The sequence below is a fragment of the Antennarius striatus genome, chromosome 17 (genome assembly GCF_040054535.1).
Source record: "Antennarius striatus isolate MH-2024 chromosome 17, ASM4005453v1, whole genome shotgun sequence".
In the NCBI taxonomy this organism is placed as follows: domain Eukaryota; kingdom Metazoa; phylum Chordata; class Actinopteri; order Lophiiformes; family Antennariidae; genus Antennarius; species Antennarius striatus.
Window position 1 is genome coordinate 17,011,290 of NC_090792.1, and position 27,820 is coordinate 17,039,109.

Here is a 27,820-nt window from a genome sequence, read left to right on the forward strand (position 1 = left end):
AGTGTGTTCGTGGGGAGGGACAGAGGCGATCTGTCTTCACGCCGAGACTCAACCCCATCACCGGCTGGAAGAGGCTGCACCATCTGCGCAGGACGGACCTGAACCAGCCGGGCTCTCCTCCGGAGCCCTCCATATGGGCTCACCATGCGCAGGATACGGGCCAACGCCATCGCGATTCTGACCGTTGCGTGGATCTTGGGGACGTTTTATTACCTGTGGCAGGACAATAAGCCCCAGTCGTCGCCTTCGTCGTCGGCGTCGCAGACCCGCAACAGGGGCCACGGGCAGAAAGCGGTGTCCGGTCGGCTGGAGATCCACCGGGACGACAGGACCATCCCGCTGATAGTGAGTGAGCGCGGCTGTGGGTATGGAGGTGGTGGGGGTGGTGGTGGTGGTGGTGGGGGGGGGGTAGAGGGAGCTGCAGGAGAGTGTGTGCTGCATGTTGATGTGCGTAACCTGAGGTGATGAAGATGGGTGGAGGTGTTGATGCACAGCTGTGTGTCAAACTACAGGAACATGTGGCCTGGAGGCGTTCGCGTCAACAGCCGTAAGTGTGCGCGCCGCACCATCAGCAGCCTGCGCGCACACGTAAGAGGCTTTCCATAAGTCCTGTGCGTCAAACCATAATGCTGAGACCTGTCTTGGTTTGCACACATGCGAGGTGAAAACACGGCTCTGACAGGGGAGGAGGAGAGGCGCAAATCCCTGCGCCCTGCGCGCCAGCCTGTCGTTGGAGGCCCCCGTCGGTGAGGTCAGGTCTGCGTCCGCGGGTTGCTGCCTGTCTGGCACAGCGGGAGTGTGGAAATAACCTCTGGTGGGGTGGGGCTGTAGGTGTGGTGGTCATCTGGCAGGCGGGAACCTCTCCGCGTTGCAACACCGTCAGAACAGGGCAGGTTGGCCCCGGAGCTGGGGCCCCTCCAGCCCGGGTCAGATTAGTTTTATGAGGCAGTGATATACAAGAAACACTCCAGGCTTGTGGATGTCTTATACTTGATCAATACATTAACTCATGAGGCACTTTAAAGTGTCTTTGTGGTTCTGATTATGTGTTGCCTTTGCTTGATTTGCGCGCAGCGGTTTGGATAAACGAAAATAGGAAGATGTCACTTTGGGGGGTTTTTGGGTTTTTTTTAGAAACTTTACAAAATCTTTTGAATTCTTCTTGACTAACTGAAATAAATCGTCTGAAGATAACTGATTGAAAATTATAGTTAAAACCCAAGTTCAAACTTTATTATTGAGAAATCTCATCAAACTCTAGGTTTAAAACGTCAAATTTTATTGAATTTGACTAAAATTATAATTTGCTTGTCTGTACTTCCTTTAAGTCTTCCCATTTTACAACTTCTTAGGAACGATAAAAAAATCTGCAGCCTCTTTTACACGACCTGTTCAAGGTGAGACTGTTGCACGTTTGTTGCTGGTGAAAGTGTGACGTCATGTGACGTCACGTTTAGCCAACACACAATTGAAAATCTAATTACTGTTAATTTAGAGGAGCATGGACTCAATAATGAGTCCAAAGTCGTGTATCAGCTAGTGTAGAATATGAACAAGCAACGTTTAAAATATGCCTGTAGTTATTTACTGCATGTCTGTCCTGTCTAATAAAAGAAGAATAAAAAAAACGTTAAAAAATAACAAAAAGTAAATAATCAATCAAAAGCATCTATAAGTTAGCTAGTGGCGTTTCTTTATGCTTTTTATAAGCTCAAATAGAAAACAAGAACCAATGCAGTCACAGACTGCAACATCCCACGACACCCCTGAATTCAAAGGTTTACCCTGACCTACTTGCATAGGTCAAAGATCAAAGCTAGTGCTCTGACCTACTGTCATTGATCAAAGCAGTAGCTTTGATCTATGGTCTTACACTCGCCTTCTCCCTCGTCCTTCTAACTTATCCGGTTCCTGAGTGTACAAAAGTTGAAATTTGAACTTGACCTAATTTTCTCAAGGTCATCATCTCATTTTCGTCCCCTTTGCTGCCCGAGTGATCTGCTTTTCGTTCCATCTTTCTCTCTGCAACGTGTGCTGTGCTATTTTATTTTTTACAAATCTTGAACGTCATTTGCTTTTTTGCGCCACGTAAACAAACAACAATGGCGCAGAGACACGTCTTGTCCGCGGCGCCATCTCTGTGTAAAAAAGGCCCGGTAAACTCCCTGGTTGCAGGGATGAGTCTAACGCCAGTTGGAACTCCATGACAACCATCCTGTCAGACTGAACTCCACACCACTGCTGCGTCGCCACAACCGAAGCGACAATCAGTTAAACATGTGGACCCAGTCGTGCACCGGGGACGGGAACTACAGCGGGATGGATTCTCTTTCAAAATTTACTAGGCTAATAAAATCGTCTCAGCTGTGGCCGCGGATGTGTGCCAACATGACAGGATGTTTCACTCCAGCGGCGGCGGATTCATTAAAACGCTGCTCACAAGGCTGAATAATTCAAGGGCAAAAGGCAAATGATAGAGGAGTTGTGACGTTTATGTTTCATCTGTAAAGGAGGAAGCTGAGGCCAGTAACGTGGTGATAGTCAGAAAACAAACATGGAAGCGTTCAGATGAGTGGAATGTCTTTCAGCAAGCACTGGTCACCGGGCCCCTGGTGGTCCATCACCAGGCCGGCTGGCTGTCTTCCTTTCTGTCTCTTAGTTTCTTTTCCTTCAATTCTTTTTTTATTCTTTCGTTCCAGATTCTTCCTTCCCTCGCTTCCTTCCTTCTCCAGAGTTTTAACGCTTTTCCTTATTATTATTTCATCCTTACTTTTCTGTCCATCCTCATCCCCATTCCGTTCATCTTGCTTCACCTGTTTGTTAATTCCCTTATTTCATTTTTACTTCTATTCATCCTCTTTGCCTTGTTTCTTCCCATTATTTATCTTTAATCAGTAATGCACTTTCCTTTTCTTTTTCTTTTTTTTTCTGTCCCCGTGTGTCTCCTCCTTAATTCTTCTTTTCTTCTTCATTTCCCTTCATATTTCTTGCCTTAACTTTTTCAGCTCCTCATTATTTTCCCTCACCCATTATTTAATTTTCCATCCATCCTTATCCTGATTTCATCCTCCTGTCTTCTATTTTCCTTCTTCATTTCCTACAATATGTCTCCCCTTTCATCTATCTGTCTTTCCCTGTTTTTTCTTTTATCCTTCCATCAATTTTCTTTGCCTCATTTCTTCCTTCTCTTCACTCACCAGTTTGCTAATCTCCCTCCTTTTATTTCTTTATTTCTCATTTACCTCCAACAGTTTTGTTCTACTTTCCAGTGGCTTTATTTCTTTTTTTTCTCTTTCTTTCTGTCTGTATTCTTTCTCTTTTTTCCTCTCCTCCTCACTCTCCTCTTTTCTTCTCGTTCTTGAATCGCCACAGGGTTTGGATGGATAACATCTACGTTCACTCCAACACAGATCACACAATGTCATCATCATCTTTGCTTCCTACTCCTCTTTCATCGCTCGGGGTGCTGGATCTCTCTCCTCATCCGTGTCGTCTAATCTGATAGATCTAATCTCACATCGGACTCTACGTCACGCGTGTTGCTTTCATCACGGCTGACATGAGATCTGTTGTATCAGACGTGTTCCGGAGCGCCGCTTCCAGCTGTGGGCCGTGGATCCGGAGCGACGACCCTCATGACACCGTTATTGTCTTCCTGCGGAGTGTGTTGTCGCCTGTTTGTGTCGTTTGTTTGGCTGTGATGAAACACTCTCCGATGTTTCAGCGATCAGCTGAAACATTTTCTGTCAACATTCCGATTTCTTTCCATCCTTCTCTCCTCTGTTTGTGTCATCCTTCTGTTCTCTATCCTGCCTCATCTCAAGATTCCTTCCATTACATCCTTCCCTTATCCTCCCTTCCAACCTTTTTATCATGTTTTTCTTTTCTCTCTCCTCTTATTGTTTGTTCTTTCCTTCATTCTATCCATCTCTATTTTTTCTTCCTTTCTTCTTTTCCTTCCTGCGGTTCTTCTTTATCATTTCCCTGTCTTTTAACCATTTCTTCTTCATTCGGGTCTTTTCCCTTCACTTTTATCCTTTTCTTCACTCCTTTTCCTTCCTTCTTTCCTTCCTGCCTTCCTCCTTTCCTTTCCTTTCCTTTCCTTTCCTTTCCTTTCCTTTCCTTTCCTTTCCTTTCCTTTCCTTTCCTTTCCTTTCCTTTCCTTTCCTTTCCTTTCATTCTTTTTTTCTCATTTTCCATTTCTCTCTATCTCCAATTCCTTTCTTCCTTTTCTTATCCCCCTTCACTCCCTTCTTCTCCCCTCACTTCCTTGTTTTCTCTCAATCCATTCATTAGCAGTTCATTCACTGATGACATCATCTGTGAGATCTCTCTCCACTGGTTATACTTTTCTCCTGTAGTGGTAACAGCAACTTTTTCTTCTCTTTACAGTGTGGGTCTGTGTGTGTGTGTGTTTGGACACTGCTGTCAGTCCAAATCCACTGTGGCGCTCACATTAACCCGCCGCCTCCCTCCGATCAACACATCTGCCATCATGGCCTGGACATCAGCGGTGCAGACGCTGGAAACATCTGAGCGCACGTCGGCTCTCGTCTGGCTAATGAGTTTGTCTTTACCGTGAAGACGACTCATCTGTTGTTTGATATTCATTAGTGTCAGTTTGTCCTCAGGTTTAGACGCACACATTTTAAACCATTTTACTTCTTTTCTTCTAATCCAGCAACATTTTTAGATCGCCCATGTGACCGAGAAGGTTTATCACCAAATAACTGGTTTAAATGTTAATCGTCTTGTCTGGGAGAGGATTAATCGTATTTTCCATTACATCCCATTTCCAAGAATCCTGATTTAGGTGATAAATCAAATAAATTTGACATCACAATTTTGTGTATCTTGGTTTATAAAATTAAAACAGCGATGGAAGGATGTTTTAACTCGATTCAAATAACTCGAGTTTATTTAGAATTCAGCTTTCAACACTTGGAGGGAACATTCCTTCTTCCATGCCTTTCAAACATGAGCAACCAGGAAATAGTTTCCAGGCGTAGCCACAACAAAAGATTATAATACATTTTCAATTATTTGTATTCATTTGAATGTGAGTGAGACGGGTTGCTTGTGTTTTTGCGTGATCCTATGATGAACCTGAAACTTGTCCAGGCTGCATCTGGCCACACCTCCAAAGTCAGGTGTGATAGGCTCCACCCCTTTGGCTCCGCCCATTTATTTCCTAGCAACATGTCCAGCCCGACACGAATAAAAATCTGTTGTTTTAATTCATAGATGATTTAAAAAACAAAGAATGGAGCTGGTCTCACAGCTGATCACACCGTTGCTATGTGATACGCAGTTCGTTCTCTATGGGATGTCTGTCAGACAGAAGAGCTTCATCTCCGGCCAATCTGCTGGATTTGACTTGCATGTGATTTGTTGTGTCTTATAATTTTGGCTTGAAAAAGCCAGCAGACGTGTTCATCTTCCAGACGAGCTTCATATTTAATTCAGAGGACGGAGGCTCAGCATGCCGTCTGTTATTTTTGTCCTATATCCCCCATCTTTTTATATTTTTTTGGAGCTTTTAGTCTTTTGTGCGCTTCAGGTGATGGTACAGTTATAGTTATGCTGTTTGCTTTAATGGTGACTTATTCTGAAGAGCGTATCTGTGCTCCTTGATTCCTGGTTTTTAAGTGAACCGTGATGATAAATCCAACCCTGTTGTGTCCCGGTTGTCATGGAGACGGCTAGTAAACAGATAGTAATTATTTAAATTCACATGTGTAATACAGCTTGGTGATTAAGCAGGATGGTGCATGCTGGCTGGAGAAGATGGAGGTATAATGTCTGTGAAGGAGCAATTGAACAGGAGCGCTCCTCTTCATCTCTGTCCTCTTCATCTGTTCTGCATCCTCGTACATCTGTCTTCCTGTCACACCATACATGTGGTGGAGCTAATGGTGTTCTGTTGCTTCATGGGATATCATCTCCATACTTGTTAAACTTGAAAGCTTGTGCAGACGGTAAAGTGCTTGTGAAATGAAATGTATCTGATTAAACCTTATAATGATTTATCCTCGCCTGCGGAAGCGGAAGCAGTTCTACATCAGTGAGGATAAAATTACCTCCGCCAGCGAGTTTGTGTGTTTATTTGTGTCCATTTTCAATCCAAGTTCATGATTCAAAGAAGAAAACGCATCGAATTCAAGTGTAGATCTGGTTAAAGGATCTGCAATGTTATTATTGTACAGCGACTTATGAGTTCCTAATTATATAAAAATTATATATTTGTTAGAATTATATAAAAAATTAGGAACATTACTTCAAGAAAGTGAAAAAGAAAAGAAAATGGAAAAGGAAGTCAGAAAATACAGAAGAAAAGGGAAAGAAACTGCTACAGACAGAATAGAATCGGAAGAAAAAGAAGAGAACGAATCAAAGGAGAGAGAGTAACACAGATTTAAAAAAGACAATGTTAGACAGGGTAAAGAGGATGATGGATGGATGAAAAAAAGGAATGAATTGAGAAAAAGTGACAGAACCGTAAAACTGAGTCGTAAAGAAAACACTAACAGGAGAGAAGAGGAATTAAAGAAACAATGGAGAGGAGGATGACAGGTTGTTGGCGTGAAAGTCATAAAGATAAAAATGTTATTGTCTGACAGGAAGTCCCTCCTTAGTATTTAGACTCTATGGGTATATCATTATTGAAGCCAAAGAATAAATCCCAACATGGAGTCCAAACACTGGTGGTGGTGGTGGTGGCGGCCGATGAATCTGCTGAGACTGACCATGCTGATTTGACTCATCGGCGACAGGTGTGTGTGGAAGGTTAGCACGAGCAGAAACATGAATGAGATACAGAGAGAATCGTATGTAAAAATACAGCAGGAAGATGATAGGCTGAAAATGAAGAGTGCCGTTATGCTGCAGCGTGAGACAAGTAGGCTGAATGTCCTCCATGACAGATTGGTGCTAGAAATAAATGTTTGAAATGTGCAAAGGAATCATCTTCCTGGCTGAACTTGGCCTCAAGCTTCATTATTCAACAAACCTTTCCGTCTTTTTAGTATCTATTATCTGTGATGTACGTCGGCGCGATCAGGAGATGTGACCCCTGAAAATGTGAACGTGTACTTTCAAGATCAGACAGACCGTGTATTTTACTCACGAGCCAGTAGCAGCAGCAGTAATCTCAACGGATTTCATGTCCTCGATGTTTTTATTGACAGATTAAAGGCCTGAGGAATCATATGAAGGGAACGATTTGAACATCGCCTAAAGAAGTCTTTTTTATGTCGGTGACTGCAAGATGAAGGAGGATGTGGTGTCAGCTTTATTGTCATTTGTTAGTCCTTTGGTTTATTATCAGGATTAAAGGAACATTACAGGATGTATGTGCACAAAACTGGGTGGAAAGCAAAGGGAAGGAACCTGTTACATTTGGGTGTTTAAAGAGCATTTCCAGATTTATTGTTTACTTTCTATAACGTTGCCATTTTCTGACATTTCCCATGATAGTGCAAATACCTGAGGCGGACAAATCGCAACTAACTGCTCCATTATGCTCACCTGCTGGATGCTAATGTTGTTTGACAGTCATTCCCTGCTGTTCAGGTGGAATACAGTAGGAATTCTTAAGGTCTTAATCAGTGACTGCAGCACAGTGATGTCAAAATTCATTTACAGCTCTTTCTGTATGGCTGTGCGCTGACATATCTGTGTGTGAATCATGGAAACACTGGGGCTGTTCTTCCAGAGAGAATAAAAACGAGGTCAGTCTCACTTGAACCAGCAGGAGCTTCTTCCGAACCCGTCTTTAAAGCGACATTATGCAAGTCTCCATCCACCTTCATTTGGTCCTTTCTCCTTCCCGTCTCTCATCACCCACCAGAAACTATCATCACATTTAATATATTCATTGGCTGTTTACAAACCTCCCACTCAGGAGTTCTAAACCCCTTCGTGGAGGAATCCTATTAATTACAGAGGATTTATACACTGTGTACTCTGATCTGATGAGCGCCTGTCCCTGTTTACCATGTTAGCGCTGACACTGTGACCTGAATTTAAAAATCTCATTCACATTTTTAATCAGTTTGCTGAAAAGTGAGCGTGATAGAATAATAAGTTTTTAATTCTTTTATGAACAGCTTTGCTGCGGGATTGGTGGGCATTTTCTGTCACCTGTCAGGTGCAAAAAGCTGGACACAAGTCAAGCAAGCTAAACCCATAAAATATTGGACATAAAAACACACCTGGTCATGTCCTCCACAGGTGACACAGCCCCAGCGGACAGAGCAGCATTCCCAGCTCCTGGGGGGTTTCGATGAGAAAGCCTACCTGGCCAGCAAGCAGCTGAAGCCGGGGGACGACCCTTACAGGGAACACGCCTTCAACCTGCAGGAGAGCGATCGGCTGGGCAGCGAGCGCGTTATCAGAGACACCCGTCATTACAGGTGAGCAGGGTTCACGCCCCGGCTCAGTCTGTCTGCTTTATCTGCATAAGCAGATCAGGGAGTAATCTTCCTGAGCTGCACGACTGGGACGACTGAAAGTGGTTTGATGGTGCAGTTTAGAATTAGAGGTAAAAACATTCAAATGTGAACTAAAATGATCTAAAGAGCATGTGAAATGGGAAGTGTTTAGTCCAAAAAAGGAATATTTTGAGTTATTTCATGCAGTCTGCAGCTGATAAATGTTTGCTAAATATGATGGAGGTGAGTAAAAGTGGGACAGAGAGTTTCAAACTTGGTTAAAGAACAAAGACGCTGCAATAAAAAAAAGTTTTTCAGTGGAATCATTTTAATTTTATCTGTAAAGCAACGTTCTTTTTTTGTAGCCTTCAGTTTTTGATTCATGCTTGATGCAAATGTAACAAGAACAAAAAATTTTAACACGTGATGACAACCATTTATTCCTCTATATCAGCAAATTGGTGTAAAATATTGTCGTTCATGTGTGACGTTTCATCTTCATGTCTTCAGACCTGGGTTTGAAAACTCTCAGCACCGGGTACCAGATTAAAGCAGAGGGTCAGAAACATGTACTATTGTTGCCTGGCAACTGGATATTTCCATGTCACCACAGCAACAATGCTAAGGCAATTCCACAGGGCAGCAGTTCAAATCACAGCTGTCTAAAGTGCTGCCCGGCGTGTTTAAGTCACTCGTGTGATTTCCGTGGCGTTCGACCTGCCGCCGCCGCCGCCGGCTGATTAATTCTTTTTCTCTGCAGGTGTGCTTCCCTGAATTATGATGCAGACCTTCCCTCCACCAGTATCATCATTACTTTCCACAATGAGGCTCGCTCCACTCTTCTACGCACCATCAAAAGGTAATGAGGTCGGACACGAATAGACGGGAACCATGACTTATGTTTCCTGGTATTAATTTCCCCTTGTTTCCCTCGCAGCGTCCTGATGCGAAGCCCTCCGCCTCTGATTCATGAGATAATATTGATAGACGACTTCAGCTCTGACCGTGAGTTTCTTCCTTGGGTTATTGATGGAGAACGCTGTGTGTAAAAGGTTAAATGTAAGACATTCGCCAACATGTTTTATGGTATTGGAGCGTTGATGGGGGACGTAGTGGGCTGCAAGCCACATCCTGCCTTGCCAAGGTGTATCAATAAATTCAAAAAATGTGCTTATCTAACATTACTCACCCACTGAGTCATGTTTCTATGAATACGTAGCTTTATGAGCAGAATTTTATTCTTTCTGAAAACCTCCACAGACTAGACAGCTCTTGTCTTGTTCAAATTTTCAAAAGCAGCCTATTGCAAAACTTGTTCTCGCTCCTGTTGCATCAAATACATCAGAAAGTGTGGATAAAGAATGCGAAAAATAAAACCAAATGAAGCCCAAAGCAACCCTTCTCAAGATTCCCAGTGTTCCCATTTAATCATTTAACAGCCCATTAGCTTTATGGGTAACTCAGCTAAAGGAAGTTACGGCTACAGCCAAAGATAACTCGAGCAAACGAGATGGAGAGCAGCGCTTTAGGGTATATTTCATGTTCCCTGTTCCTAAGTTAGTAAAGATGAGACCCAAAAAGGAGTGATATTTGTTTTACCAACTTTTTTATGAATCAAGGTTTTAGTTTTTTTGAAGTGGCTTCTTTGTGAAATCCAGCTAGAAACAGGATCCAAAGCTTGGCAATGCCTCTCCTGCAGGTTTTTTTTTTTTTTTTTTTTGTGCAGGATGCCATCAAAGCCTCTTTGTTGCTTAAAGACTTCAGCCAACCAAGACTTGGTGCAATCTGATAAGATTGTCCTCCTACATTACTTTCCTTTTAATCTTTTTGCCCTCAGGACCCCTTTTCTGAGTTTCTCTAGTAGAAAAACTTCACATTTAAGGTCTGTTGTGAATTTATGTTTATGGCCGGAGATTGTGGAGATCTGTCTCACTGGAGGCGAGGAGCTGTTTTCAATAACGGCGCAGCAGTTCATCCCTTCTTCCCTTTAAGACGTTCGACCTGGGTGTGCTGATTTCACAGAAAAAATTCAGTCTGGATCTCAGCATTTTGTTTTACGCCGTTTTCTATAGTAACAATAACAGGACGAGGGGCTCGCCTTCCTAATCCAGATATTCAGTTTCCAATTATTACAATTCATATTTAGAAAAAATATGTTTAATCCAACAAAATAGAGGAGTTTAGTGTGCGTTCACAAGAATTATGTTTAATCCAGTCAGTTTGGAGAAAGATTTGAAACAGCCTGCGAAAGGAAAAGCATGTTCGGAAACAGTATCAGAATAAATAGTTTAGAAAAAGCAATTAATTAAAAGTTTGGAGCCATAGCGTCTGTGTTACTTAATTCCTGTCTGTGGCCCCCGGGTGCCAGCTCCTTTCATTCTTGCCTTCTGCTATGAATGTGCGTGATGGAAATGTCAAGCGCCGGAGAAAGACAAATAATAGGAAAAAGCGTGGGTGGCAGATAATGTCAAGAGACAGGTGTGGCTCGGGGGATGTCTCACGGTGATGTCTCATATCGCAGAAAATCAGAATTAAAGGTGAGAGCGTCGGGAGGATTTGCCCTCTTTTAATTAGTGATGAATACCGAGGAAATAGAAACAACAGAACAACAGCGGCGGCGGCGGCGGCGGCGGCGGAAACTCCTGTGAGAAAAGAAGAGAGTTATCTATAACTGACCTTGACATTTAGAGAATAAATCTGTATTTATTCCGTATTTATTCATATTTTCATGCAGCTGTGGAATTGAGAAGCTAAGCACACTTTAGTAATTATTCCCCTTGGTCAGCTTCAGGCAGAAAAATTACATGCTTTATGCTTTACAGTGTCCACGGTAGTTTCTGTAACTACCACCACATGTATGGTGTCTCTGTGGGAAGAGCGCCGTGACCTACATCGGTTCTGTTCACACTCAGAGGTGTCGGAGCTCGCCAGGCATTCAAACACAAGTGTTTTATCACCAATTTTTTTTTCTTCTTTTTTTTTTTTTTCGGGGGGGCGGGGGGGCTCTCTCAACCTGCAACCATTGCACACTATGAGGTCAGCGTGGAAACACTTCATAACTACTTCTCCTCTTTGATGGAGACTTTTGTTTCCTCCCTGTATATGGATTTCAGGATTTGTAGCATTGATGTGAAATGTTCTCGGTTCCTGTTTGTGGCTTTTAGTTTCAGTTCAGTCTGAACTAATAACCCCTCCCGTCGACCATCTATTCTGTTTGTCCCAGATCTTTTCTGTGGTTTCCCCGCGTTGCTACTTTCTAAAACTGCTTTGTGAAGTTTTGTTTTGCTCAGAAAGGCTAAATAAAAAGTTTCAAGGCCAATTTAAAGACAGGTATACTCTAAAATTGCTAAATCACTACTTGATGCCAAACTAACGTCAGATTATTTCTTCACAATTGCACAGTATTATAAATATTTATGCCTATTTTGCCTTAATCAGGGTCGTATCTGAGTTGTCGTGTCAAAAATCACAGCTACAACCAAACGTTCTGAAGGTTTTGACGTCACATCCCAGATAAAACTAAGACTCACAAATCATGGGTGCGAGGCAGCAGGGGAGGTTGATCCAAAAGCAGATGGTTTTGGCTTTTAATGATTTAATGAGAGGATATAAAAGGAAATCCAGTTATGAGTCAACGGAAATCATTCCAAAAATAGGAAGGCAACACGTCTTTAAATTACTACAAATCAAGAGATTAGAGATCTAAAAAAACCAGAAAGCAACAACACAACGAAAAACTGAATAGAAGTAAAGGTGGAGGACGGGTTTGTGAATGTTGATGAAGGAATAAGATGCACGTGAGGGGGCGTGAGTCCAACCTTGTGTTGAACTCCCGGTGCCGTGCATTCTCAATCAGCATCTGCTGCACCAGGGCTTATTTAAATGGTGATTACACACAGATCACATCCACGTCCCTGTTGAATCAACATTACCCTCTATGCAAAGTTTCCCATTGTCATTTTAAGGCAACGTCCAGAGTGGTAAAGGTTGTCTTTGTAGTTTGTAGTAGCTGAGAAACGACTGTAAGGAAAATTAGGAGAAGGACTCTTCCTCTGAACTTCCTCTGGTTGTGTTGGTAAATTTAAAACGTTCACCAAAAGTAGTGCTTAATTTGAATGATAATGGAACATAGACCAAATAAAATGAAGAGATAATTCCCCGCAGAAATGCAGCTGGAGTCTTCTGACATGTTGAATGTTAACGTCTGTATTCAAACAGTTGTTTTTTTTGGTGTGTTTTTTTTTTTCAAATTATATTCTGAATAAACCCTGAAGGCAAAACAAGCCTGGTGGAAATCTGTAAATGAAGACCACGTGAACAAGAATTGCTTTTCTGTAAGGCTTAATTCCACATTTCCAAACGGGGCCTGTTTGCAGAGAATTATCTCCACGGCACAGCAAAGAGAAGCTTTTCTGTTGGGCGTTTAAAAAAAACACAACAAAACTACATTGGTTGTGTAAGTGTGAGGCTGTTACACAAAGATGTGCTGAAGATCCCGTTATCTGACTGCTCCCAGGAAATATGTGTGTGGAAAGGAGCAGCTGTTCGCTATCAGGTTGGAAGCACGCTGCTCGCAGTACTTTTCCATTTCATTTGGACTATTGTGTCACTGACAACAGGCAATCACAAAAGATTTGTTCATGTTAAATACGAGATAATGCCCTTCTGATTGGCTAAAATGTGTGTGAGCGATGAATTTAACTGGATCATCATAATAATGAGTGTTTGCAGTCGTCTGCATAGAAAAACATTCATCATCCATGCATTTTCTTGTATGTGAGACAAACACAATCATGGGTCTGCTGGAGCCTATGAAAGGTGGGGTACACCCTGGAGAAAACACCGGCTCATTGCAACAAATTCACCAAGAAATTATTAAATAGATGAGGATATTGAAGTGAGGGGGTTGAGGCGATCCAACAGGTTGGCTTCTGACAGGATGAGCTTACCGGTCAGTAGGAGTGACCCAGCAGGCAGACGTCTGGAGGGGGCGGCGGCGGCGGCGGCGGCGGACGTCTGTCAGCAGCAGGAGGAGAGATCATCCTGTCTGAGTGTAATCCCATTAAGGCTCGCCTTAAAAATCGCAAGGACACCATCCTCGATCAAGGACAGTGATCTTTACTCCGAGTCCAGACAACAGCCTGGGACTCAGGGAGCAGCACGTATTCTAGTGTACGACTTAGGACCTACCAATGATGGACGCGTCATTCTAAATTCTAGGGGTAGGTTTCTAAGGACGAGGGATTAAACGCCATTACGGTACTTAATTTGACACTAGCGTCATCATCATGGTGATGTCATCATAGTGCGTCCTGCACCTCAGGTTCCCAGATGACTTTTTGAGGCTGGGACAAACTCTCTATTTGATATATCTTTTCATGTATTCTGACATTTGAAATTAAACTTCTGTTTGTCGTTTTTCCACATTCAAAACACGGCTAGCAGCAGCAGCACGCCGCCTGTAGTTGTGTATTATACACACACTCGCACACAATCTGGCTGAAAGTACACAACATCTGCTCGGTGGGTGTGACCTTTGACTTTCTGCTCTTCTTCCCAGAGCGGTTTAACCCTTTCCTTCTCACTACACACACATACACACACACACACACACACACACACACACACACACACAATTACACACATACACCAGCTGTCCCCTACTTATGAGCAATACTGAGTCACTAATACACTCCGCTGTCACACACACACACACACACACGTCGCACGTGAATCGACAGCTTAGATGTAAACAAACGTGTTTGTAAACACAACAAATTAAATGAAGTGGGATTACAACTTGTCACGCTCGCCTCTGTCGGCATAAGGTTGTGTCTTTGGTGAGGAGGGGTGTGTGTGTGTGTGTGGGGGGGGTCCTCTTGATCCATCTACAGTCAGTCAGGAATATCACTCTCACTCTCTGCCGCCAATGCTAATCCTCTAAAGCACCTGTGTCAAACTCAAGGCCCGGGGGCCAAACGTGGCCCGTCACGTCATTTTACGTGGCCCACAAGAGCATAAAAGGTCGAAAGTGTCGAAAAATAAATAGGTCAAAAGTGTGCTTTGACCAAAACTACATTACCCACAATGCAGTAATAAAGCCCATTTTGAACAATGTCCGAGTTGTGTTTGATGTTACTTTTCTTTATTCTTTTGGATAGTTTGATCCTTGATTGATGGAGTTCTGTGGGTTTTATAACCTGACAAATTACTAGAGATTTATTTTATAACAGAGAAACAAGCAAACATATTTTTTCCTGTGCAACAGTAATGTTTGTAACTAGAATAAGTAATAAATTCAGAGTTATTTAACATGAAGCAGTAATTACATTTATTTTGCCTTTCTTTTACATTACATTGAGTTACCATTTAGTTACATTTATTAGTTACATGTTTCACTTTGACGGCAGCCGTTGTGCTGATCTGGCCCTCGGTGAAAATCAGTTTGACACCTCTGCTCTAAAGGGTGTGTGTGCATGTGTGTACCTGGTTGTAATGACATCCATTCATAAGTGTGTTTGTTAACTGAAGCTCTGCAGCAGCCGGGTGTGGATGACGGGAACAGGCTGCTCCCTGGATGTGTTTACGGAAGTTGAATTATCCATTGGAATGAGGCCTTTTGTGTTGTTTAAGTGTTTCTGAGTATTTCTGTCTGATCGCGATGCATTTGAGGTCACATGCACTGCTGCACGACTGGTGGCACTACCTCCCGGCGTGACTTTATGTGTTCAGAGCCGTGTGTTTGTTGGTCTGCGAGTGACAAGAGTGTGAGACGAGGCGGCAAGGATGTATATTTTTCCTCAGCGGGTGTTCTGCTAACAACACAACATCCCATCATCTCCTCTCTCTTCCAGCTGAAGACTGCCAGCTGCTCTCTCAGATCCCCAAAGTGCGTTGCCTGAGGAACGGCAGGAGAGAGGGTGAGTTGGGGGGGGGGGGTTAAGAAAAATGGAAAAGAGAATGAAAAGAGCTGGAACGCGCTATTTGTTTTTAACTAACCCAGCATGAAGGCAGCAAATATAAAGAAATAAGCCTTAAATTGTCCCTTTAATTTATTTAAACCAAATGCAAATGACATTATGAACCTACCTAATGAACCTACATGCCTGACCTTGTATTTGATTGTCACTAAAAATATCTTTTCATTTATTCTTTATTCTGCTTTTTCATTTCATCATTAGTCTTAACAATATAATTAAATTTTCTAAATTAAAGTCCAATGGGGGGTTTTTAGGTTCCCCTTGCAATTAGGTTAGAATCATTAGAATAATTTCTGATTTAATAAAGAAAAAAGCAAAGTTGTGATACATGGCTGGAGATGAATGTTTCTTACATTTCTCGTTTAGGAAATGATGTGAACTCAATTATCAAAAATAGTTCTGAGCCTGCATTTTCTGTTAGTTCAACAACAAGAGTGAACGGACAGACGCCGCACTGGGAGAAAAATCAGAGATCCGAACCACACAGTGAGCAATTGAGCTCAATTAATTCAATTTCAGAATAAAACAAGATTCTCAAACCACCAAAAAGGCGGCGGTGTTACTGATTTGTCTGATTTTCAGACGTCCATTCTTCGGGGTCGCTGCTTCCCTCGCTGCAGACGGAAGTCTTCATTTTGGGCTTTTGAGCCTCATGCTGACAAAACACAATCATGATGGATTAAGACCAGCGGGTTCTGACTGGCATCCTCCGCTTGTCTTTAAAGCAGTCTCCAAATCCTCATCACATGCCAGCTTCATCAAAATGTTCTTTTATCAGGGAGGAGGGTAATAAAGAGAAAGAGAAATGTGCGATAATCACTCGTGTCCATTAATCTGTCTCTGTGAGAGGGATTTTAAGATTTAATTCCTACTTCATGCAGCTCAGTTATGGTTTCACACCTACAGGCATCAGGTGGATTTTTCTCTTTCAATGTGCTGCTTCCAAAACTGCTTCCTCAACTCGTCCACACAGTTACTCTGGTCGACTAAATCATCTGCAGACCCGGATCGAGCTTTAAATTTTGGGTAAATTCAGGTTTCTTTAACCCCAAACCATTTTATTTATTACCCATTTATTTTAATACAAGCTAAATTTACCGGTGGCAAAACCGAACAGAACCTTAAGTTGATTTATTTCTGGCGTCTTCTGGTCAGTTCAGACTTTTGTTCTAATTAGAGGAAGCAGCAGGCCAAATGCGTGGTGACAGATCAGCTGTTTGCTCCAATTATTATAGTTCTAAATTGGGTTTAATCAAGCTGAAATGTAGCAGCAACCTAAGGAGGATAGTCTGGGAGAGATTGCTGTAAAATTGAAAAGACCTTTCCTGCCACGATGTTTAAATGGAAAAATGCATTCCAGAAAGACGTGATCAACATGGCCACCCGGTGGATTATGCTCCTCTGCCGGGGTTCTGTTAATCAAAAGAATGATCCCGATTCCCTTGGATCCACCTTTTCATCCAGAGCTGATAAATTCCTGTTTCTTTTTTCCTCCTGGCTCCGCCGTCTCCACCTGGTTTCACGGTAATCCTTCAAGTGGATTAAGCTCAAGTGACCAAAAATGTTTTTAAAAAAGTGGAATAATTCCTTGATCCGCCTTTTTATCCAGTTCTACACCAGACTTTACTGACTTCTGAGCTTAATGCATGTCTAAGAAAGAAATTACATTTCCCACAAAGCAGTAATTAAGCCCCTTTTAGCATTTACAAGAACATTTTGAACAAAGTTAATGTCCTAACTTGTGTTTGATGTGATTTTTCTTTATTCTCTTGGATAGTTTGATCCTTGAGCCTTAAAAAAAAAAAATTGATGGAGTTCTGTGGGTTTAATAACCTGACAAATGAAAATGATTTCTTTTATAACTGAGAAACAAACAAACATATTTTTTCTTTGTGTAACTATAATAAATATGTAATAAATTCCGTTATTAAACATTAAGGAGTAGTTACATTTATGTTACATTACATTGAGTTACATTTAATTACATTTATAACTTACATCTGGCCCTTTGAGGACGGCCATTATGCTGATGTGGCCCTCGGTGAAAAAGTGACGACATCCATAAGGCCCGACTGGACCTTCTTTTATGTTCTGACGAGATTGAACGTATTGAACCCAAATCAGCAGATAAAGTAGGTTAAAACAGACTGATTTTAAAAATATTCTCACATTCCGAGCTTCTGATTAAAGTACAAACACGGCTACACCTTTACACCAATTATTTTTCATGTGATCCTGTAAACAGACAAACAAACACGCAGTCCTTGGCGGAGGTAATCACTCATGGCGACTCGTCTGTTGTAGCGCCCTGTCGACTGAACGCCCTGTTGATTTCTCCTGAGATACCAGGACTTAAACAGGATTGCTCACAGGCTTTCATGTTCATAATAATAATCACACAGAAGTTCAACATCCAGGCCTGCTTATTTTTCCACCTATTTAAAAAATAAAATGTGTTTATTTCTTTTCTTTTTTTTCTTGTTTTAATGATCTTTGACTCCGGCGCAAAAGCGGTGCATCAATTAAATGCAAAAGCAAGAGGAAGAGGATGATCCTCCTCCTCAGTTCTGTGTTAAATGCAAATTGATGGGCAAACACACCTTCATTGCCATTCATCGCCTGCCTGCAGCGATTCTGTTCCCAACTTGGTCTTCTTAAAAATAGATTTTTGCTCTCAGCTCCAAATGAATGTGTTCTTCCCCGGCAGACAAAGTGGTTGAAAGGGCAGAAACACATTGTGTTATCCACTTCACACTAATCCAATTAAACGCTTTCATTTCAAAAGACTGTTTATTCTGTAGAAGCGTTTCCACTTAAAGTTAAATGTAATTAAATACCCTAGAATAAAAGAAAGAGCAAAAAAAAAAAAAAAAAAGCACTTATTTGATGAGTGTTTGGAGCCTAAAAGGAAACTTGACACTGATTAAAGAAGTGGATCGTCGGTTTTTCCGTGAAACGGTAAAAAATGTTCCGTGGAGACCGTTTGAATCTGGCAGAGGAGTTCTGCGCTGCTTAAAACGTCACTTGTGATCAAAGACAAATAGTTTCTTGTCATTGTTAAGATGTTCAGGTTGAAATCAAGGACAAACTGTCAGACGAGCCAGACGCTTGTGTTTCTGTCAAGTCACAGTCAATAAGATTCAGTTCAGTCATCGAAAAAACTCCTGTTTTTTTTTATCCTCCACCTGTACCGGAGCTGACAAAACGTCCACCTGTTGGGCGTCGTTGTTGAAAAACCACCATCTAAACCATAATACAGTAAGTCTTGGCGTTCCTCTGTGGAAATATAAAAGCACAGATTAATTTCATGAAGAGCAAATTAAAAAAAAAAAATCCTTAAAACTTTGTCATGTCTGGAGTTTTGTTGCAGACAATTCAAATTTAACTGTGTGGTTCAATCAAATCAAATAAACTAATCTGGTTTGTCTGCATCGTCCTTCTCACATCTTTGTAAGTCTCCTGCTAATGTTGCATTCAGTTGAATTTTTTTCAATGCCTACCCAAATTTAGAGTCTGTCAGTGAGCATCTGTTTGTGTTGATCGTCAGATTATTTTCTCTGCAGATGTGTGCGATGTCATAAAGAGACACAAGAGATTGTTGATGGTCAATACGTATGATCGACAGGGGTGAAAGCATCGATCACCATCATGTTGGTCCAGCCAAGCCTGCTACATATAATTTACATTGTGCTTAAAATAGATAAAAAATATTTTCTCTAACTGGATCAAAAAAAAAGTTCTTGTAATGAAACACCATCTAATCAAAGTGTACATGTCTTACTGGTTCTCTTTCTTCCCTGTGGGCCTCCCCAGGTCTGATCCGATCACGTGTTCGAGGCGCCAACACGGCCTCGGCCTCCATCCTGACCTTCCTGGACAGCCACTGCGAGGTCAACACGGATTGGCTGCAGCCCATGATCCAGAGAGTCAAGGAGGTACGGACCCACCGGATCGCTGTCTGGCCTCATCCACACCCCTACATGAGACATTTAATGCATGCACCCCCCCCCCTCCTCCCGAAAATGAGGTATTTTATTGGCTGTGATGTAATATGTAGGCATCAAATTTAGTTGAATAAACACTCGATTTGTTCGGTCGAGATTTAAACTGTACTCTAACAGATGCCACTTTACCATTACTGGAATTTTCCCAGCCAATCCATTTTCCCGCTCGATTCCTGAGTGTTTTACTATCCGTGGCGTTTCATGCTGCAGCGGCTGTGTGTGTGTGTGTTTGTATGTGTGTGTGTGTGTGTGTGTGTGTGTGGTTGTGCACGGTGAGACTGTTTGCTCTTGCTTCGGGCTGCAAGCTGCTTCTCTTTACCGATCAGTTCTTTTTTTAATGCGGCAGGAAGATTCTCTGCATTCACCGCCTCCCGCAAATTTAATTATGCAACCCATCAGGGACGCAGCCGTCGCATCCTCACATGAATGTTTTGCACTTCAGGATAAAATGCTGAACCAGACGCTGGTGGTTCTGAAGGGGCGTTGTGCTGGTTTTGGTATTTTCATACGAGCCTTCGAGGGCGTCGGTCCTCTGTGGGTTTTGTTTCTGTGGGTTTTTGTGCATCAGTTTTGATATAATCAACGCGTGCTGCGCATGTAAATGTCTGATTTATTGGCTCCTAAGCACCTGCAGGGACGCGTTTAGTGAGACCTGAGAGGCCGGTATTAATGAAGAGAGCGGGGGAAAAGACCTTCATCACTTATTAATGAGTAACAGGTTGCCCCCCCCCCCCCCACGACTCTCTGCACATTGTTCAGAAGCTGTTTTTAAATATTTTTCTTGGTAATAATTTCTCCCCTTTGGTGTTCTACCCCTCCTGTTGCTCTTATTCATCCACTTCTTGACTTTCAAATGATGCCACATCTATCTCAGTCGCCTCATGGTGCCCCCCCCCCCCCATTTTGTTATCATTTATTCAGAATGACTCTTTAACATTCACAGCTTCACTTACAAAACATTTAGCTCACCTCTCTTCTTCCTTCACTGCTTTTATAGCTGCTCCCAAAGCAGGACACGACCTCGAATTACAAGTTATAGATATAGCATGACATCATAGTGAAAATGTTGGTGGACTGATGTCACTCTAACTATAACTCTAATATTAAAGTATTGACAACCATATTTTGGATGCTTTAGGGACAAGACGTGACCTTTTCATAAACCAGACATTTTTTTTAATTGATGTCAGCTCAGTGCAGATTTGTCAGTCATACCGTCTGGATAAAAAGAGACAATGCTCGTCAAAAACCACTGCATTTTATGTGCATGTTTGTGTGTGTGTGTGTGTGTGTGCCTGTGTGTGAAAGGAAATGAACATCAAAATACCCAATTATAGTCCAAACATCTTAAAACTCCATAAATGTCCCCATGCAGGGCAGAACAACACGTCTGGATAGACTGTCCGCTATCTTCCCTTGACTTCCAATCGAAATCTAATTGAAGTTAGTGTGCACAAAACACAATTTCCACTTTTTCTCAAATTAACGCAGAGTTGAAATGCAGTATGATGAGTTTAAATTTCATTAAAGCATCCATATTTACATGTAGAAATTGCAGCACTCTGCAACAAAACCCGACACAGAAAAGGAACTAAAAGGGGACAGAAATGTCGAGGGATCGTGGGTGACATCTGCTTTTGGAAGCGCAACCTCTTGGTGCTACAGCAGCTCATTAAAAGCCCAGTAAATGTCTGTTGCTTAAGGCTTTTCAGGGCATCGCTTTTCGATGTGCTCTCCAGCACAGAGTGGCATTTCACACTCGCTCTTCCCCCGCATGTTTTAATGCAATGAACACAGAGTTCACAGGAGGTTCGATCTCTGAGCAAAGAGAGGAAGGGCTCTAATTGGAAGAAGTCATTTGGATTGTCCTGATGTTAAACTGTTTGCCTGCACAAACAGACAAACATATATGTCCCCTGTGCAAACAGATGTGTGTGCACAGACACACACAAACACACACACACACACACACACACACACACACACACACACACACACACACACACATACACACACACCAGCAATCAATAGTTCTCTGGAGTGGCGAACAGCAAGAAGAGGTTTAGCTGATAATTTAGCTGCACAGTTCATTTTGCATGGATTTGCGAGGAGTGTATTTTCATCACACTATCAGAAAACTTTTTTTTTTAAAACACCACAGAATCCAAAAAGTGATGTTAAAGTCTGAATCTGTCTGACATGTTTTAATCATATCTACGCTCTACCCGCCTCCCTCCCGTGCAGGACCATACGCGAGTGGTCAGCCCCATCATCGACGTCATCAGCCTGGATAACTTTGCATACTTGGCGGCTTCAGCTGACTTGAGAGGAGGTCAGGACATGACGCGCGCACACACACACACACACACACACACACACACATCCTTCACAGCGATGACTGACAACACAGCTGTAATACAAACCCCTGTGTATGACACCATAATCTCCTCTGGATCGGTTCAAAACCACATGAGAGAAAAATTGGACGGTCGCTCCCGCAGTGAAGATAAAACCATTTGGTTCCAGAGCTTTGATTGATTTGAAATCACTCAGCTGAAATCAGATGGATTTCACTCTTCTTGGCCGTTACTGGACTTTTTAAAAAAATTTTTTATCTCTCATTCTCTTCAGGGTTTGATTGGAGCCTTCACTTTAAATGGGAGCAGATTCCCATTGAACAGAAAATGGCGAGGAATGACCCCACACAGCCAATCAGGTTTGTTTGTCTCCTCTTCCTCTCCCTTTATGGATGAAGAATCCAGAAAACAATAACATAAACCTACATTGTGTATATTTAGTCAATATATTTATACTTGACAGGACTCCTGTCATCGCCGGTGGGATTTTTGTCATGGACAAAAGCTGGTTTAACCATCTGGGCCAGTATGACACCCACATGGACATATGGGGAGGGGAGAACTTTGGTGAGCTCACACAAACAAGCTTGACTTTAGTTAAATTTATTATTTATACTATTGCCTATATATAAACATAATTCTGTTAACAGTAATAGCAAAGTAGAAGTCAATAGAGTCGGTTGATTTGAGCGTAGCTCAGGAAGTAAACACCATCATCCCTCATCTGTCGGCCGGATGCAGCCCAGCCTGAAGGAGTTTGATGAAGACTCTGAGTAGACTGACGTATTTAACCCTTTGCGTCTGTCCCCCTGCAAGAACTTTCGTTCCGGGTGTGGATGTGTGGAGGAAGCCTGGAGATCCTCCCCTGCAGCCGCGTTGGACACGTGTTCAGGAAACGACATCCGTACGACTTCCCAGAAGGCAATGCTCTCACCTATATCAAGTGAGTGGATTGGTCTGAAAGCAAACACGGCGTCCTGTTGGTTGTGTTGCACAATGAGGTGACCACTGCGTTAATGCATTAATGAACTTTTAAATTTGTTACTTGATTCAGTGCATTTAAAGTTCAATATGTTCACATCACAACCTGCCTCGTGACCTCATTAAATGCTTATAGTGTTTTTACACTTAAGTGTTTTAAAGTGATTTAACTTTCTCTAAATGGACTAAAGATTTCAAACAAATGTGCAGAAATAATATTTATCCACCTTCACAGGCTATTTGTCATGTTATTTCTTTGAAGCTGTGTGTTCAGGCCGGTTTCTCTGAGAGTTTTTATTTTTTAAATCACAGATTAACCACAATGAATCACTAACAGCGTTTTGGTTTTCAGCGGATTCCCGACATGAAATGCAAAAAGGATGGGAACCCAGCATTAGTGAACCAAGAAAACTGCTCACACATTTACCACAACAAACTACACATCCGTCAATTTAAGCTGGAGGGAAACAGCTGCGAGTATTTTAAACAAGTCAGAATGGAATGAAACCAACGGTCCCATCTGCTTTTTTCTCCAGCTTCAGATCCACATAGACTTTAAGAGGGGAACTCCCGATGTAGATTGGTCTCCGCCTGTTGCACGCTGTATCATCATGAGTTATGTGTTGTGTCCGTGCAGGAACACTCGGCGGGCCGCTGAGGTCTGGATGGACGAGTACAAACAGTATTATTACTCTGCGAGGCCGTCGGCCCAGGGAAAGGCCTTTGGAAGGTTTGTGAATGAACTGATACCCTCCTGTCTCCTCCAGCAGTCACACACACACTGATTTTGTCCTCATCTGTGTTCTCTCTGCAGCATTACAGACCGTCTGGCGCTGCGGCGGAAGCTGAACTGCAAACCTTTCCGTTGGTACATGGAAAACGTCTATCCTGAGCTGAGGTACGACGCTGCAGCTGTTTGTATCTAAAATTTGATATTTATTCATGGAGTTTGTGTGCAAAGTGGAATAAAAAGAGAATTAAAGTAGGTTAGGATGTGATAAATCATAGTTTGATTGGTTATAAAACCAGAAACAAGTGCTTTATAACCTCAGTCCATTTATCATTTAGTATTAACTTAGATCTGTCTGTTGTGTGGCACTAAGATAACCAATGTTTTCTTCCAGACATTATTAAAAAAAAAAGAAAAAAAAAAAAAAAGAAAACTGCTTTTATAGGGGAATGAAGCAGAGATTATTTTCAGCTTTATTTCCATGTCAAGAGAAGGAAAAAGAGGTGGAAAAAGACAGAAAATGTTCCTGCACCTCTCTGGGGAGTCTTCTCCGAGTTCAGAACCGATGATCTAAATATATGTGATTTGTGTGGGAACCTCTGAGTGAGTTATCAGTGTCTATCCCACCGGCCTCTCCGGCTGAATCAGATTGATGTCATGCCTCTAGACAACTGCGGCCTCATGAAATCTAATTGTATATTTTTATAAGTATGTGTTGTAATAAGGCGCTTTACTTGCGGTGCTGTTAGATCGCTCGATAGGGCGGCCAGTCGATTCCATCCATCTGTTGTTTATTATTGCAATAAGACCTTTGCTGGCTTCTCTCCTCTCTCCCCGGTCCCCCCCAGGGTCCCGGAGCAGGAAGCGGTTTATAGTGTGCTGAGACAAGGCGGGTTGTGTCTGGAGACCCATGGAACCGATTCCCTTGTTCTAGCAGAGTGCAGAGGCATGGGCGCCAACAGGCCACAGGTGCAGGTCAGGACTCCACCAATAGGGGGGGACAGTGGGTCCGATAGCATCAGCAAACGTGAACATGTGCAGGAAGACCACAAAAAAATATGTTGTTGAATAAATCTGTTGAACTTTTTCACTATTTTGGTGCATGTTTTTCAGAGATGGGAATTAATTGAGCCACTGATCAGGCAGCAGGACGTCTGCCTGGCCATCTCAGCTTTCACCGCAGGGTCAAAGGTCAAGATGGACCCCTGCAATTCGAAAGAACCCAAACAGGTGGGGAAAAAAATCATGTTAGCTATTCACATTAATGTTAGTGAACATTCCATAGGCATTTTTTTACATCACATAATCCATGTTAAGAGCTTAATCTTCTTCATGTAGTTGTTCGGAACATGCACCCATAAGTTCAATCCACGCCCCACTCTTTCTCTAGATCTCCATGCTGTGAGTTAAACACTTGAGTCCCATGTGGACGTCAGCGTTGATTTATTGAAAGGGGAGTTGTTAACTCAAACCATGTGTGTGAGTGTGGAGGACAATCGCCAGGTCATCTCTCCTCTCTTTCAATCCTCTGGGACGTCTTTAGGTTCCCACCCACCAGCAAGGGAATGTCTCCGCTGTGGGAGACGTTTGGCGTCTCCGTCCTGAGAAATTTTACTCACCAAAGTAAAGATATTAACTCTTTCACTATTAACTGTAACCTTATTTCTTCAAGAAATTGTAAGTGATTGTGAAATAAAGTGATGATTTGAGTTATTACCCCAAGTCTGATCTTGGGCAGTTATTCAGGGTATTTTTCTTTTTTGTTCAGTAAATCTGTCACCGCGGTGACACGGCTTTTAGAATATCTTGAGTTGGATTTTGCTGGTCTAAACGCGGCTTTAGAAACTTCTCCAGCTGAAATAAATCTAATGACATACTTGGAATTTTTTTCATCAATTGACATATTTCTAAATATGGAAAGATTTGTCCTTAAGATATAAAAATAAAAAACAAAGTGGATGGATGGATGGATGGATGGATGGATGGATGGATGGATGGATGGATGGATGGATGGATGGATAGATAGATAGATAGATAGATAGATAGATAGATAGATAGATAGATAGATAGATAGATAGATAGATAGACAGATCTATCTACAATCCTCATATGGGATTATAGCTTCACCTTTCATTCACCTCTACATTTTGATAAGCCCCTAGAAATCTGTTGCCTCAGGACGGCCTCAGTCGCTTCAATCCTCTATTTAATAAACAAACGTGTTTACCTGGTGAATCACAGACAACCTTTAATAAATCTTGTTACTGGAATTCAAGTTGAAGTGATGTTGTATTGGACTGGAACTATATATTCAGTCCATGATATTTTTTAGTTATACGGTTTGTACATTAATTAACCCTAGGACAAGCTGTCTTTTAACAGGTAGAGAGAGAGAGAGAATCTGGTTAGGATGGCTCTTTGGCGCCACCCTGTGGACGTTTTCTAAATTGGATGGATGGATGGATGGATGGATGGATGGATGGATGGATGGATGGATGGATGGATGGATGGATGGATGGATGGATGGATGGACTTGGAACATTTGGTACCTTATTTCTCACTAGTTGATCAACATAAAAAAGACTTTGATTGATATGGTTCTAATTTTCATTCATAATTTCTTCTTTGAATGGACGCTAACATGTAATTAACGTGGCTCAACAAGTTGTTGATAGACTTTTGGTGCAACAGGGATTTATTTATTTCATGGTTTCTAGAAATTTACAATAGTAACAATCAAAGCTGTTGATTAAATGTATAGGAGGAAAAAACACAAAATTGCTCTGAAATTAAATGAAATAGAAGCACAAAGAAATATGAAGTGAAAACTTAAACCATATTAGTACTGCAAATGCTGTTATTTCCTGTATCTTCACCACAGTCGTACACAGTAGTCCTAATTTTATGACTGAACAAATTGTTCCTTCTCCTTTGGGATGGCACTCTGCTGCATCTGGCTGCATAATGATTTTCCACTGAGTTCAGCCAGTCATTCATTCATGTGATTACCATTATCCAGATCTGGCTCAGTCCATTAATCATGTCTAACGGGAACCTCCTGTACAGAAACAAATTATTGATGAGCAGGGAATAACACAAACCAGACGACGCTCAGACGTCCACATTCTCTGTATAAACCCACCTGACAGGGATAAATCCCATCTTCCTCTGTTTCTCTGCAGAAGTGGAAGCCCAAACGCACGGCCCTGCAGCACGTGGTCAGCGGCCTCTGTCTGGACAGCCAGGCCCCGGCGGGCCCTCTGGTCATCACGCAGTGTCGCCCCCAGTTGGCCAGCCAATCCTGGGAGCCACAGATTATCACCTGAGCCATATTGGATGTGTGAGGAGGAGGGGGAAGGGAAGACAGATTCTAGAGCCGGCCTGCAGAAACACACTCATCTGCACACTTGTCTGTCGCCTCGCTGAGGGATGATGGGAGTGAGAACTGTACTTTTGTGATGTCAACTTCACGCTCCTGCTCTTTGTGTCTTGGTGACCAAAAGCGTCACTGAAAACCTTTTCCAGGCCTCGTCGAGGTCTTTCCTGTACAGAGCTTCATCCCTCCAGGATGCTGCAGTTCTTCTACGTAATCTAAGCTTTTCAATGAAAACTGTTGCACATCTCACTTTTTTGATTTCTGTATCTACGCTGATCATGAATTTGCTTAAAAATTGGAATAGTGGTCGTTAAAACAGATGAATACATACTGGACTGCAGCAAACGTGTTGGGTTGCACCTGATCCAATCCCAGTCGCTGCATGTCCTGCTGCCTAGTCTTAGGTTTAGACATGTCTGATGACTGTGTGGACCGGGGCGGCTTTACGTGTAGCCAACTAAAATCTGAGCTTATTTTGTTGTTGTTTATTATTGTTGCTGGATAGCAGTCTTGAAAGCACCATGCAATCACTGTCAGGAACATTATTTATTGTTTTGCATGGTCAGACCCAAAGAATGTTTTTTTTTTCTGTCTCTCTATAAAGTTTTCTGTAAATATTTGAAACAGATATTGGCTTGTTTTTTGTGTAAAGTACTCTATATGTTGTTTGGAAAATAAAATGTGGTAACAATGGAGTTATTGTATATTGGTTGGTGTATTTGTGCTGTCTGCCATGTGATTTTAATCTACTAGTAAGGGCAGTTTAAGTAGAACACATTCCTCCGCTAAAGCACAACGGTCTCCTCAATGAAATTAACCATAATGTAAATTTCAGTTAATAACCTATAATGGGGCAAATATCCTGCAGTTTGTGATAGAAATGATTAGATCTGCCATTAAATATGTTCTCTTCCTTGTCACATGTCCTTTACCTCCACCCAGTTTCATTTAAATCCATCA

At 42.1% G+C, this 27,820-nt stretch overlaps 1 protein-coding gene across 1 annotated transcript; it reads left to right on the forward strand.

Moving 5' to 3' along the window:
• galnt16 (UDP-N-acetyl-alpha-D-galactosamine:polypeptide N-acetylgalactosaminyltransferase 16) lies at positions 1-27,555 on the forward strand. The gene is made up of 15 exons (XM_068339147.1): positions 1-345; positions 8,233-8,414; positions 9,193-9,291; positions 9,370-9,437; positions 15,287-15,352; positions 19,226-19,347; positions 21,661-21,748; positions 22,048-22,132; positions 22,237-22,340; positions 22,590-22,716; positions 23,392-23,484; positions 23,569-23,652; positions 24,333-24,459; positions 24,598-24,714; positions 26,667-27,555. Exons 1-15 carry the CDS (start codon positions 145-147, stop codon positions 26,808-26,810), a joined length of 1,707 nt encoding a protein of 568 aa, XP_068195248.1. The 5' UTR covers positions 1-144; the 3' UTR covers positions 26,811-27,555.
• The last annotated feature ends 265 nt before the right edge of the window (positions 27,556-27,820 follow it).